We start from the raw sequence: 13872 nt of genomic DNA, 5'->3' as shown, positions 1-13872 counted from the left end.
GGTTTTTGCACGGCGGCAGAACAGAACCGTTTTAGGCTTAATATAATAGGTTTTAAATAGGCTATGGCACTGTTTCCCAAACAGTGGGTTGGGACCCATTTGTGGGTCGCGGACACATTTATATGGGTCCCTTCATTTCATTTCAAAACATTTTCAAAAAACGTTAGCTAAAAATGTTATGTGTTTTCCCATTTGATTAATAAATCAAATACAAATCTAAGAAATGCCATAAATTAGAAAACAAACATTGAAGAAGCAGTGAAATTAGCCGATCTACAAGCTCACATCGTGGTGCGAAGTGCCGCATTGTGAGCTTGTAGATCTGCTGTTTTCACTAGTTTGTGTCCCGGGCAAATGTCTAATTTCTGTGTCCACCACCACAAGAATTGCCTGGCTCCAGCCCATAGACCCGCCCACTCTCTGAGCGGACTCCAGCGCTGAGTCTGAAATCAGGCTACCACAAGAAGCCTGTCTGTTTACTCACTGTTATTGTTATCACAGCTGATGAGATGCACCGTGCACGACATGAAGTTACTCAACCCGATGTGCCTTTTGCAGTCATAATGCTCCCATGAGAAATGTTAAAGTGCACCGAGCCAGCTATGGTATCTGCATGTTTGACCGGAATTATACACGGGTAGATCTTGGAATAATCAGAGGTAAACAATTCACAACAAACCAACTGCCGACGGGAGGTGTGATGCCACTCGCGGGTGTTTCCGGGAGTCTCCCTATTATCCCATAGCCCGAAGGGGCAGTCAGCTGGTTGTTGTTAGTTGTCAGGGCGATATCACAACTAATTGGTGGACGGCCTCGTCCGCTGCAGGTTGTGCGGTACTGCTTTGTGTCAGTGTAATATGAAAACAAACTGTCTAAATCAACTGCCAGGTATTGCCAGGCAACACCACCTTGTAAAGTAGTATTGCCACGGCAATACTGGCAACATAGGTGACAGCGGTCGTGATCTAGTCATTCTTCATGTCCACAGAAAGAGGAAGAGGAGTGGTTGTGTTGCGACAGAGCAGGCGCCCATGTGTTCAGTGTGTGAGGAGGTTCTGACAGATCCAGTCTCTACCAGCTGTGGACACTGGTTCTGCAGACAGTGCATCACCTCATACTGGGACCAGTCTGCTCCAACAGGTCACCATGACTGTCCCCAGTGTGGACAGACATTCATTACCACACCTGGACTGAAGACACCCTCTCCCACCAGCAGTGGACAGAGTAAGAGTGGACACAATTTACACAATGTTAACATTTTCATGTTCACACACACACACACACACACACACGCACGCACGCACGCACGCACGCACGCACACACACACACACACACACACACACACACACACACACACACACACACACACACACACACACACACACACACACACACATATATATATGCTGTCTGCCCGAAACTCCAAAATGTTCATTTTTGGGAAAATTAGCTCAAGTGGAGTTAGGAGGTTTTGACTGAAGGGCTTTTTACTACTTTTCATTGGTTCAATATTATTTTAACCAACACACAGATGTGAAGTGTGTTCAATAGCACATATTTATGAAAAAAGAGAGGGCCAATCGGGTGGAGTTAGCTGGTGAGTTAGGAGGTTTTGTTCCAAGCACTTTTTACTACTTTCCATTGGTTCAATATTATTTTAACCAACACTCAGATGTAAAGGGTGTTCAATAGCCCTGATTTATGCCAAAAAATCTTAAACCTCAAAAATGGAGTTAAGAGGCTTTGGCCAGACAGTGACAGTGACATCATCCTCATCACATAAGCGTCGTAGGTGCTGGAATTGGCCAAATGGAATATTGTTAATTAAATACGGCTTAAAATGAATCGGCTCTGAGCATGTGTTGCGAGAAGTTTTCTTCCTAAAAATGGTAGTATGGAGATTTCCCTGTGAGTCTTTGCATATACTGAGGTCTAGAAAGTTAATAGCAGTTTGGGAATATTCAATAGTGAGTTTAATGTTGCTGTTCAAAGGATTTTGATACTTATGAAATACAAGCAACTGCGTCTCAGAGCTGTTACAAATAACATAAGAAGTAGGCCATCAATATAATGGCCATACCAGGTTATGCATTGGAAAAAGGGGTTAACAGGGTTTAAATCAAAATGTTTCTCCCAATAGCCAAGATATAAACAGAAATAATTGGGAGAAAAAGGCCCCATAGGAACGTCTATACACTGTTTATAAATAGCATTACTGAACATGAATACATGGTTGTGAATGATCCAGTCAGTGAGTTCAACAATATAATCAGTGGGTGACAGAGCAAAAAATGTGTGTACACAACTGTAAGAATGTAAAGTTATAAATTAAGCTGAATGTTTAAAATGTCTACATTCTCTTCTCATAGCATATGTCAGTGTGCAGGAGGATTTAAAGGGGTTTAAGATCAATTTGAAAAGTCTTGATCATGTGACAGACGTCACTGAAGTGCCCTCCCTCTCCAGAATCTACACAGAGCTCTACATCACAGTGGGAGTGAGTGAAGGGGTTAATAACCAACATGAGGTCTACCAGCTTGAGACACTTTCCAAGAAGAACACCCTCCATGACCAACCAATCAAGTGCTGTGACATCTTTAAACCCCTCCTCCTGGGCAGAGAGACACCGATCAGAAGAGTTCTGACCAGGGGCATCGCTGGCATTGGAAAAACATTCTCTGTGCGTAAGTTCATTCTGGACTGGGCAAATGGTTTGGAAAATCAAGATGTCATTCTCCTGGTTCCCTTCTCATTCCGGGAGCTGAACTTGGTCAGAGATGAGCCCCACAGTCTTTTCACGCTGATCCATGTTTTCCATCCAACGTTAAAGAAGGTCACAGCAGAGCAGCTCGCTGTCTGGAAAGTTGGCTTCATCTTTGATGGTTTGGATGAAAGCAGGTTGTCCTTCAACTTCGAGAATAATGAGATTGTCTCTGATGTCACAGTGACATCATCAGTGGACAGGCTGTTGACAAACCTCATCAAGGGGAATCTGCTCCCACAGGCTCTCATCTGGATAACAACCAGACCTGCAGCAGCCAATCAGATTCCTCCTGCATATGTTGACATGGTGACAGAAATACGAGGATTCACAGACCCCCAGAAGGAGGACTACTTCATGAAGAAATTCAGTGATGAGGAACCGGCCAGTGGAATCATCTCACACATGAAGACGTCAAAGAGCCTCCACATCATGTGTCACATCCCAGTCTTCTGTTGGATCACCGCTACAGTCCTGGAGGACATGGTGAAGACAGACGAGACAGGACCGCTGCCCACGACCCTGACTGCCATGTGCTGCCACTTCCTGTTGGTCCAGACGAAGAGGATGGAGCAAAAGTATGAGGAGCCTCATGAAGGGAAAAAAAGAAAAAAGAAAAGAAAGAAAAAAGAGAGAGATAATCAACAGCAGATCATGGAGACTGACAGGGATGTTCTTCTGAAGCTGGGCAGGCTGGCGTTTGAACATCTGGAGAAAGGCAGCATCATGTTCTACGAAGAAGACCTGAAAAGGTGTGGTCTTGATGTGAAAGAAGCCTCGCTGTACTCAGGAGTGTGCACAGAGATCTTCAAAAGAGAGGGCGTGCTCTTCCAGAGAGCAGTCTACTGCTTTGTTCATCTGATTATCCAGGAGTTTCTGGCTGCAGTCTACCTGTTCCACTGTTTCACACAGAAGAACATGGAGGTACTGAAGACATTCCTGGGAGACAGATGTGTCAGTTCTTTGGAGGACTTCCTGGACGCAGCCAACAATAAAGCTGTACGGAGTAAGAATGGACACCTGGACCTCTTTCTCCGCTTCCTTCATGGTCTCTCACTGGAATCCAACCAGAGTCTGTTAGGAGGCCTGCTGGGTCAGATAAAGAACAGTCCAGAGAGCATCCAGAAAGCCATCAACAACCTGAAGAAGATGAATAATGCATTTGCCTCTCCTGACAGATGTATCAACATCTTTCACTGTTTGATGGAGATGAACGACCACTCAGTGCATCAGGAGATCCAACAGTACCTGAAGTCAGGGGACAGATCAAAGACAAAACTGTCTCCAACCCAGTGTTCAGCTCTGGCCCACATGCTGCAGATGTCAGTGGAGGTTCTGGAGGATTTGGACCTGGGCACATACAACACATCAGACGAGGGGCGACTGAGACTGATCCCAGCTGTGAGGGACAGCAGAAAGGCTCGGTTAGTAGTCATGTGAACAGAAAACTTAGTAGAACAGAATCAATGTACCTTCACACCACTACACTATAACTAGACATGATGGTTCATTTTGGTCACATATCAGACTAGACACATCACAAAGTACAGAAACATCATATAAAAGATCTATCAATTCACAGAACCATTACACGAGGCAATAATAGTTATCAATAATAACACACAAATGCATGCGCACACGCACACACACACACACACACACACACGCACACACACACACACACACACACACACACACATGTGTGTGTGTGTGTGTGTGTGTATTATTATTACTGTTATTAATAATAATAATAAACATTACCCTATATACATTTCCGATAATTGCCGCGATTTGCATTGTGAGCTTGTAGATCTGCTACTTTCAATTTCTTTTTTTTTTTACATTTTAAACATTTGAAAACTGCTGAATGGTACATCCTGCATTGTGTGTGTGCGTGCGTGCGTGCGTGCGTGCGTGCGTGCGTGCGTGCGTGCATGCGCATGCATGTGTGCATGCATGCGTGTGCGTGAGACAGTGTACTTCTGATTGATCATCTCTGATTTTACATTTATTCTGTAATTACAGACTTGTTGGCTTTGGCAGCTACCTCCGAAAGGAACACATGGAAATTGTGGCTTCAGCTCTCAGTTCTAATCCATCTCATCTAAGACACCTGGACTTAAGTTACAGCAAACTGGACCTGGATCTACTCTGTGCTGCACTGAAGAGTCCACATTGTAGACTTGAGATTCTACGGTAATTATTTCCATCAGTGATTTATTATGATACTGTGGTGAGACTTTATTTGAAGAGTATGAATAAGGTTGATATCATAGACCTGCTTGAGGGAAGATTATGTTTAGATTATTTAGTTCATGTTACTCCTGGTTTTATACTCTAAAACCCAGACAGTCCATCCAGACCAGGTCCTTTAATATGTGGTTTTAAGCGGGTTCTCTATCCAGGAATAACATTGTGTTTTATTTCTCATTTAGTCTGGTGAACTGCTGGTTGTCAGAGAGAAGCTGTGAAGTTCTGGCCTCGGCTCTCAAGTCTAATCCTTCTCATTTGAGAGAATTAGACTTGAACTTCAACGTCTTGCCGGTGTCTGGACTGAAGAACTTCTCTGGACTGGAGTCTCTGCAGTGAGTAATCTTGAACTGTGTCTACAGTATGTTGGTTAGTGCAGTGATTCTCTTGTTTCATGTTCCAATGACATAACGTCTATTGTGCTAGTCTTCCCCAACAATCCCCTCCTCCCACCCCACTTTATAGTCATGCACCTGCTGAAGATTAATGTTTATAAAATCTGATGCATTAAAAATAACCAGGCAAAATACTAAAAAAAATGCAGGGCTTGAATGATTTCATAAACCCAGCATTTTTACACCTAAAGTTTATAAAGTCATCACTTCACCCTTTCATCCATGTTCACACACAGTATGAAAAAAATGGTCCCACCCAACATTATGTTCTAATCATTTAACACAGATCTTCTCAGGTTGCGCAACCTCTTTCATACTTTTGCAAGTTCCCACAATTTTTGCAAATTCCCATAATTTCACTACATACATTCACATACTGTAGAAGCCCCACATTACAAAATAAAGTAATTTTTTCCACGTCTGGGGGTTTCTGTCCAAGATATTGGTAGCAGAAACACTGTAGTGTCAGGTAGTGGAGACGTTGTGTTATACAGTTGGACATTGATGTTGTTCCTCTTCCTACAGTGTGAAACATGGAGGAGAACTCTGGACTAATCCTCAACTCCTTACAAGATGTGAGTATCTGTCTGTCTGTCTGTCTGTCTGTCTGTCTGTCTGTCTGTCTGTCTGTCTTTTTTTTTTTTTTTTTTATGTTTTAGTGTTAGTCTAGTGACGGTTTTAGTCGACTTAATCTAGTTTGATTTTGTCAACTAAAATGTATTTTGGGTATGCCTTGATGAAGTTGTAGTGCCTCAACGTGTCGCAGCGCAACATGTTGTGAGGTTGTGGATCTGCTAATTTCAGAGCGCAACACCCAAGCGCAACCAAATATAAAATGGCTTGTCTTTTAGTTCTACTGGATCCCTTCTCCACTAGTCCCTCTCTCTCTCTCTCTCTCTCTCTCTCTCTCTCAGTGAATGACATTTTAATGCTTTTTAAATATAACATATTTTAATGTTTCCTGTCTTGTTATCTCATTAGACTTCCATCGTCTCACACTGGATCCAAACACAGCAAACAGAACACTATGTCTGTCTGAGAACAACAGGAAGGTGACTGGGGCAGAGGGGGAGGAGCTGCAGGCATACCCTGGTCATCCCGACAGATTTGATGATAAGTGTCCACAGATTTTGTGTACAGAGGGTCTGACTGGATGCTGTTACTGGGAGGTAGAGACGGGTGGAATGGTTGAGATAGGAGTGGCTTACCGAGGAATCAGCAGGAGTGGAGAGGCTAGTGATCTTGGACACAATGATGTGTCGTGGAGTCTGTACTCTGTGGGAGGTGGCTACGATGTCTATCACAATAGTAGGAGAACCCACCTCCCTGTTGTTTCCTCTGTCTCCAACAGGGTAGCAGTATATGTAGACTGTCCTGCTGGGACTCTGTCCTTCTATGACGTGTCCTCTGACTCACTGACACACCTGTACACCTTCCAGTCCACATTCACTGAACCACTCTACCCTGGGTTTAGGCTTCCTTATTTTAACGCCTCCACCTCATCAGTGTGTCTTTGTGAGGACAGATAATGTCTCTGATGAGTTGACATCAACCAATATGGTCGACAGTAACGTAGTTTATGTACTTATGTATATATACTCTATGCATTTGTGTACAGTCAGGGTTCTCTTTAAATGGAGCTTGTTGCACAAAACCCCACTGTTTTACAGCTTTAAATATGTGATGTGACAATAAAGATAATTCCATTACTATCTGTAAAAAATAAAATAATAACCAATTAATCTCTGTATATTTACTCATGCAAGACATTGTGAAAATAGAACAGTGGTGGAGAAACTACTCCCTTAGTAAAAGTATAAATACTGCAACACAGAAATACTCTGATACAAGTAAACATCCACAATTTACTTGAATGAAAGTACATTGGAAACAAAATGTACTCGCTCTACCAAAAGCAGAAAGTAGTCTACTCATTATGCAGAATGTCCCATTTCACAAGTTTTCAAACGAATACAATTATAAAAGTATAAAATAGCTGATCCATAAGATCACAATGTGTCGCATTGCGTTGCACTGTGAGCTTTAGTCCAGTAATTTTAGGCCAAAATTAGGCTAAACCTAAAACAAATTGCAATAGTAGCAAACTCAACTGATTTTGTATCCTCAATATGTCCTTAGTGAGGGACATTCCTTGGGCAAGAAATGGCCCCTCAAAACGATGGTTTAGTGATTTTCACAGTCTTTTGGGGTCTGTTTTTAGCCCAAGGAATGTTTTTCATGCAAAACAAATGCTTGCAATGGATTCAGAATAATTAAAAACCCCTAGTTTGACCCCTCACATCCCACTTAAAGGAGATTTTTTGGGAGTCATTTTTTCCTTTATAGTGTAGTGTATAGTAAGTGAAGGTGGGTAGGTCGTTTTCAAAACTTTCCCCTGATGGGATTCCTTGGGACTTTTTTTCCCTCACTAAGGACATATTGAGGATACAAAATCAGTTGAGTTTGCTACTATTGCAATTTGTTTTAGGTTTTTTCATATAACGACTGGACTACTTGTAGATCAGTTATTTTCAAATAGCTGAACATTAATTTTGTATATAGGGCTGAAGTGGTAAATAGTTTTGTAATAATGTTGTCAAAAGTTGACTGTACGTATATTATATTCCCTTTGCTCTGTAAAGATTTCTTAAACAATAACCACAGAAAATAAATGCATATTGAAGATATACAGAAAAGCGATCTACTGACAGACGACGGTTGCCGCGGACGTTCCCGCTTGGATCAGCTTATTGGCAAAGCTGCATGTCAACAGACACTAGTCATGTTTTCATAAACTTATACGAAAATAGGGAGTGAATTATCAGAAATGCGCATTAAGACAAAGCGAATTTAACCCGTTTCCATTTGGGTCTGTCATTCGAATTAGCGATGGTCGCGTCAGCCTACTTGTGGGATATCGACACATCGCCACATATCGCCAGGGTCCGTCTGACCGACCTGCTGTAAATACTTCCCGCAGGCTTGCACACAGTGCACTGAGCTGGAATGGGGCTGGGATGTGAGCACTGCACGTCTGACTGCTAAGCCTGTGACTCGCTGCACACTCATCCTGCAGCGTCGCGATGCGAGGTGTTGTGAGCTTGTAGATCGGCCACTTTTTGTGTGATGACAAAGGGTTAGCCAGGATTTAATTGGATGATGTGACAAACGAGGCTTGCACACAAGAGGGCCGTAAAACATGTAAACATGCAATGCAAGGTACAGTAGTAGGGAACACAGCGCTAACAAGTTTGTAGCTCCCTTCTGCTCCCTTCAGCCAAATCGATATCATGCAAGTTCAATGCATTTTCATTCAAAACGTATTCGCTTGGTGTTTCCATTGCATTAATGCGCATTACCTTTGTTCAATAAAGCCTCAAAATCCACCTCCTCCAAGCGAATAAAGGTTTTTGCGGATAATGAAAGTTTATTCGAATTTTAAAGTGTTTCCATTAAAAGATTTAAGCGCAAAAGCCTTAATGCGAATTAAGAGGCTTTATGGAAACGCCACTACTGTTCTATAGTCGCCACTTTCCTCGTTACTTTCTAATTTTCTCCCCATTGGCTAAAGCAGATCTACAACACATTGTGTCACTTAGTGCTGCGCAGCGAGCTTGTACACCTGCTATTTTTTTAGTATTTTGAAAAATGTCAGGGAATAATTTTGACTTCTTAACACAAATCCTTTCTGTGGGTCCCTGGCACATTCAGATGGGGGCCAAATACATATCAATTTGGGGGTCCTTGACATGAAAAAGTTTGAGAAGCACTACGGATTTAAGAGTGCAGAGATAGGAGTCTTGTCTTTGTAACACTAGTACGCACCCCCTGTGACCCCTTCTGAAAATGGTTCATGATATATTCCAGTTTATGATCATAAACTGAGAGACAAAAGTACTTTTTGATTACAGTGATTATCATTTTCACCACTAGATGACATTATTGCACAATAAATAATAGCACTGCTAGCGTGATATTGAAGGAGAACATAGATTTCTACTCCAATGGAACAATGGAACTGCATTGTCCAGAGTTTTTACTTAAAGGGATATTTCACCTATAATAAATAAATACACAACATAACTTTTGGTCATTTTCAGGCTTTTGGGGGCAACCAAGACAGTTTCTAAGTTGCTTGATTCAGTATTTCGATATTTGAAATGAATTTTATCAGACACACTCCCTTTTCAGATTCAGATTCAGATTCAGATTAAGGACATTAATCAAAAACACCTGTCATCGCAGAAATACAGAATATAGGTTCCTGCATTATGGCAACCATGGATGTCGAGTCCCTGTACAGCAACATTGTTCATGATGAAGGCCTGGAGGCCTTGAAACACTTTTTGAGGTCTAGACCTGATGACCTTATGCCTTTATCGTACAACTGACTGAGTGGACACTCAAGAACAATGTTTTCCTCTTCCAGGATAAACTGTACAAGCAGGAAAAGGGGACGGCGATGGGGGCATGTTTTGCACCTAATTATGCCAACCTGTTTTTGGGTCTGTGGGAAGAACAACATATCTTTTCAAACCGCAATCCAAGGACACAATTGTGTGGTGGGGGAGATATATTGATGACATTGTTTTTTTCTTCTCAGCCTCAGAACGAGAGCTTCTAGACTTCCATGCTTATGTCAATAGTGTCAATGAAAATCTGAAGCTGACCTTGGAATATGACCATCAAGCCATTAACTTCTTGGACTTGCGGATTTCAAAGGATGACCAAGGTTACCTACACACCTCCATCTTCAGAAAACCAACTGACCGAAACACTATCCTTCATGCAGACAGTTTTCAACCCCCATGGCTTATTAAAAACATCCCTTATGGTCAAATACAGAGACTGAGATTTCCAGACTCAGGCCACATTCTCATAATATAATTCGGTTTAGTCTTGCGAATGGGAGGGGTGAAGTTGCTACATTCTTGCATATTTTGTAACCACTGCCCAGAGTCACATTATATTTTCTTTATATTTTTTATTTCAATTATGATGACTTTCATTTTCCATTTGTGTGATCATTTATGTTCAAAGAGATGTTTATTTTCATATTTATGGGATGGCTGATATTCCATTGCTGGGAGTGACCTGGCAATGATTGAGACCCCACCCAACAATCACCCCATCAGGCTAGACTGATTGGGGTGTGGACACTTACAAAATGTTTGCTGCACCTGGGCGCCCGAGGGCTGCCAGACCAGTGTGAAACACTGAGAGGAGAGGAGCAAGAGGATGTTTTCCCAAGACCTTGCTTTCTGAAGTCTATGATAGATTATTGCAGTTTAGTGGCTAGTTCTTTTGAAGACTACGGAAGACCACTGTAGGATATTGGATCTTTTCCATCTCCCTATTCCATTGGATGAATGAACAGTTCCATGGAGGATTATTATACAGACCTTGAATCTGAGATCAAGAGGTGGTAAGAGGGGAATTGCCATCCCCACCACATAGACTGAGTTTCTTTTGTTTCTTTTTTGGACATTTAAGTTGAATTATCAATAGTGCCTGGACACTTAAGCTGAAAGAGCTCCCTTTAGTTGAACCTTTTTGAAGACTTATTATTTAATTTTCAGTAAGTGAATACTTTCTTATTTGAAGTTTTATTTGTTTAGTTATTTAATTCCTTAATTTCAGCTAATGCTATTTTCCTAATTACCTTTTGATTTATTCTATACTGACCCACCACCTCCCTCATTTCGCTATAACTAATGCTTCTGTTTATATAGTTGCAACCGTTATAGAATTGGCGCCTGAACAGGGACTTGAACCCTGGACCCTCAGACCCTCTAAAGCAGAAATAGGTTTCATGGCTAAGCTCACTCCTAAGTGGAAGGGTCCTGCTAAGATACAGAAAAGGTTAGGCCCTGTCAGCTACTCTGTGTCACTCCTAGGTCAGGAAGAGCATAGTGATGTATATCACGTTCAGAACCTGAAAGCTTATTTCGGCCCCAAGGAGCCTCTTCCATTAGGGGAGGGGAGTATGTAACCACTGCCCAGAGTCACATTATATTTTCTTTATATTTTTTATTTAAATTATGATGACTTTCATTTTCCATTTGTGTGATCATTTATGTTCAAAGAGATGTTTATTTTCATATTTATGGGATGGCTGATATTCCATTGCTGGGAGTGACCTGGCAATGATTGAGACCCCACCCAACAATCACCCCATCAGGCTAGACTGATTGGGGTGTGGACACTTACAAAATGTTTGCTGCACCTGGGCGCCCGAGGGCTGCCAGACCAGTGTGAAACACTGAGAGGAGAGGAGCAAGAGGATGTTTTCCCAAGACCTTGCTTTCTGAAGTCTATGATAGATTATTGCAGTTTAGTGGCTAGTTCTTTTGAAGACTACGGATGACCACTGAAGGATATTGGATCTTTTCCATCTCCCTATTCCATTGGATGAATGAACAGTTCCATGGAGGATTATTATACGGACCTTGAATCTGAGATCAAGAGGTGGTAAGAGGGGAATTGCCATCCCCACCACATAGACTGAGTTTCTTTTGTTTCTTTTTTGGACATTTAAGTTGAATTATCAATAGTGCCTGGACACTTAAGCTGAAAGAGCTCCCTTTAGTTCAACCTTTTTGAAGACTTATTATTTAATTTTCGATTTTTTGATACGTTTGCGCTCGCACTGCACTTTGTCATCCGAAACAAACAAGGAATCGTCCACGTCTGTCCATGGGACATGTATGTATCCAAGCTGCATAATAATGCCTCCTCCATCTCCCTGTGTTTATTAATTCTTCAAGTTCAACTCACAATGTACCCGCAGGACCGCCGCAAAATTGAGGCGCAGGCGTTAGCCTATTTATCTGCGGTCGTCGGTCGTAAACGGGCGATCAAAAAATAAAACCAGCGGCGGCCGGAGGGACTCGCAAAATCTACCAGCAATAAACCAGACAGCAAATACATTAGCAAGATATGAATATCTACGAAGAGTAGAGCGTCAACGTCTCTCTCTCTCTCTCTCTCTCTCTCTCTCTCTCTCTCTCTCTCTCTCTCTAACCCTCGTCTTGCCCTCCGCTGGCTCCCTCTTTGCGCTCCGCGCATGAAGCGTCTCCATTTGGACGCGATTTGGCACAGAGAGCCGCGCGCGCGAGCAAGTACAGCTATACAAGCGACTCCTGTGGCACTTTCCTTTTATCTAACTGTGAGCAACAACTCCTCACAAATAATACACCATGTGCGATCGAGGGAGCGGTGATCAGAAATCAATGAGGGGAGGAGGCGGCCAGAATCGTCAGAAATCTAATGAGAACAGACGGGGGGATTTAACCTTTTATAAATAACTATGGATTTAACCCGCACATATATCTATATATAGCCTACCACAATGTTTCATTGCCTGTATTTGAGACGGATGGATTCACACCAACAGGGAAGCGTTTGCGGTAGCGCATCGAAACCACCGTTTTTTTGTGGATTTGCATTCATTTCTTTTATTCGAAAAAGAATACGGATGCGTCTTCACACATGCCCAACCGTTGTGTATTTTCCAACAATACGTTATAGGATTCGTTTTAATCGTCATAAAACGTGCCTGTGTGAATGTCGCCTCAGTCTGTGGCCATGCAGCAGCGGTTCAGACAGAGAGGCTATCAGCAGCGGACTCTCGATCAGTCTCATGACAGAGCCATGTCACTTGACAGAAGAAACCTGCTCACTCCCAAACCACAACAAGAGCATATACAGAAACTTTACTTTGTCACTTGCTACAGTAAAGAAGCTCTCCAGATCAAACACATCATTAACAGAAACTGGGACATTATTGAAAGTGACAGTTCTCTACGGGAGGTATTCAAAGAACCCCCTGGTATCAGTTTCAGACGGGCCCCGACCATCAAAGATAAATTAGTCAGGAGTTACCTTCCTGCTTCCAAACCTAACACATGGCTTCGCCGACCTAAGGGCAATTTTTGTTGTGGTCACTGCAATTATTGTACAAACATGGTTAAAACTGACACTTTTAAAGATGTGTTCTTTTATAAACTGCAACACCACCCATGTTGTATATCGACTTGAATGTACTTGTGGTTGTTTCTATATAGTTCTTACAAAAAGGAGACTGCGTGACAGATTATCAGAACATAGGTATGCTATTCGTTCTGCCAATATGAAGTACCCCATGGCCAAACATTATATTGAAGCCCAACATGGGAGTGATACAACTCTAAGAGTGTCTGGTATTGAAGTCATCAGCTCTGATACCAGGGGTGGGGCCAAAATCAAACGCCTCAAACAAAGAGAGGCATACTGGATTTACACTCTCAAGGCTACTTACTACCCAGGCCGAAACGCGTTGGTGTTTTTTAATAATGTTCTAGTCCATTTAATAAAGGCCTTTTATTGTTAAATCCACCTGAGTGCCTGGACCTGGATTTTTGTGCCTCTGTGGCACATTTTTTCCTCTTTTTGCTCATTGTATTCCCTTTCATGACCACCGGTGG

At 42.2% G+C, this 13872-nt stretch overlaps 1 protein-coding gene across 1 annotated transcript; it reads left to right on the top strand.

The window, feature by feature from the left end:
* Window positions 1-1031: 1031 nt before the first annotated feature.
* LOC308299990 (protein NLRC3-like) lies at window positions 1032-5351 on the top strand (the record flags this gene model as incomplete). Its single annotated transcript, XM_080743756.1, has 4 exons — window positions 1032-1224; window positions 2371-2375; window positions 2472-4186; window positions 5198-5351. 4 exons carry the CDS (start codon window positions 1032-1034, stop codon window positions 5349-5351), a joined length of 2067 nt encoding a protein of 688 aa, XP_080599882.1.
* Between the last annotated feature and the right edge of the window lie 8521 nt (window positions 5352-13872).

This window comes from Nannobrachium achirus (assembly GCF_963921795.1).
Source record: "Nannobrachium achirus genome assembly, chromosome: 15".
Lineage (NCBI taxonomy): Eukaryota > Metazoa > Chordata > Actinopteri > Myctophiformes > Myctophidae > Nannobrachium > Nannobrachium achirus.
The sequence above is the reverse complement of the archived record's forward strand: the minus strand, read 5'-3'. Positions and strand labels throughout refer to the sequence as shown.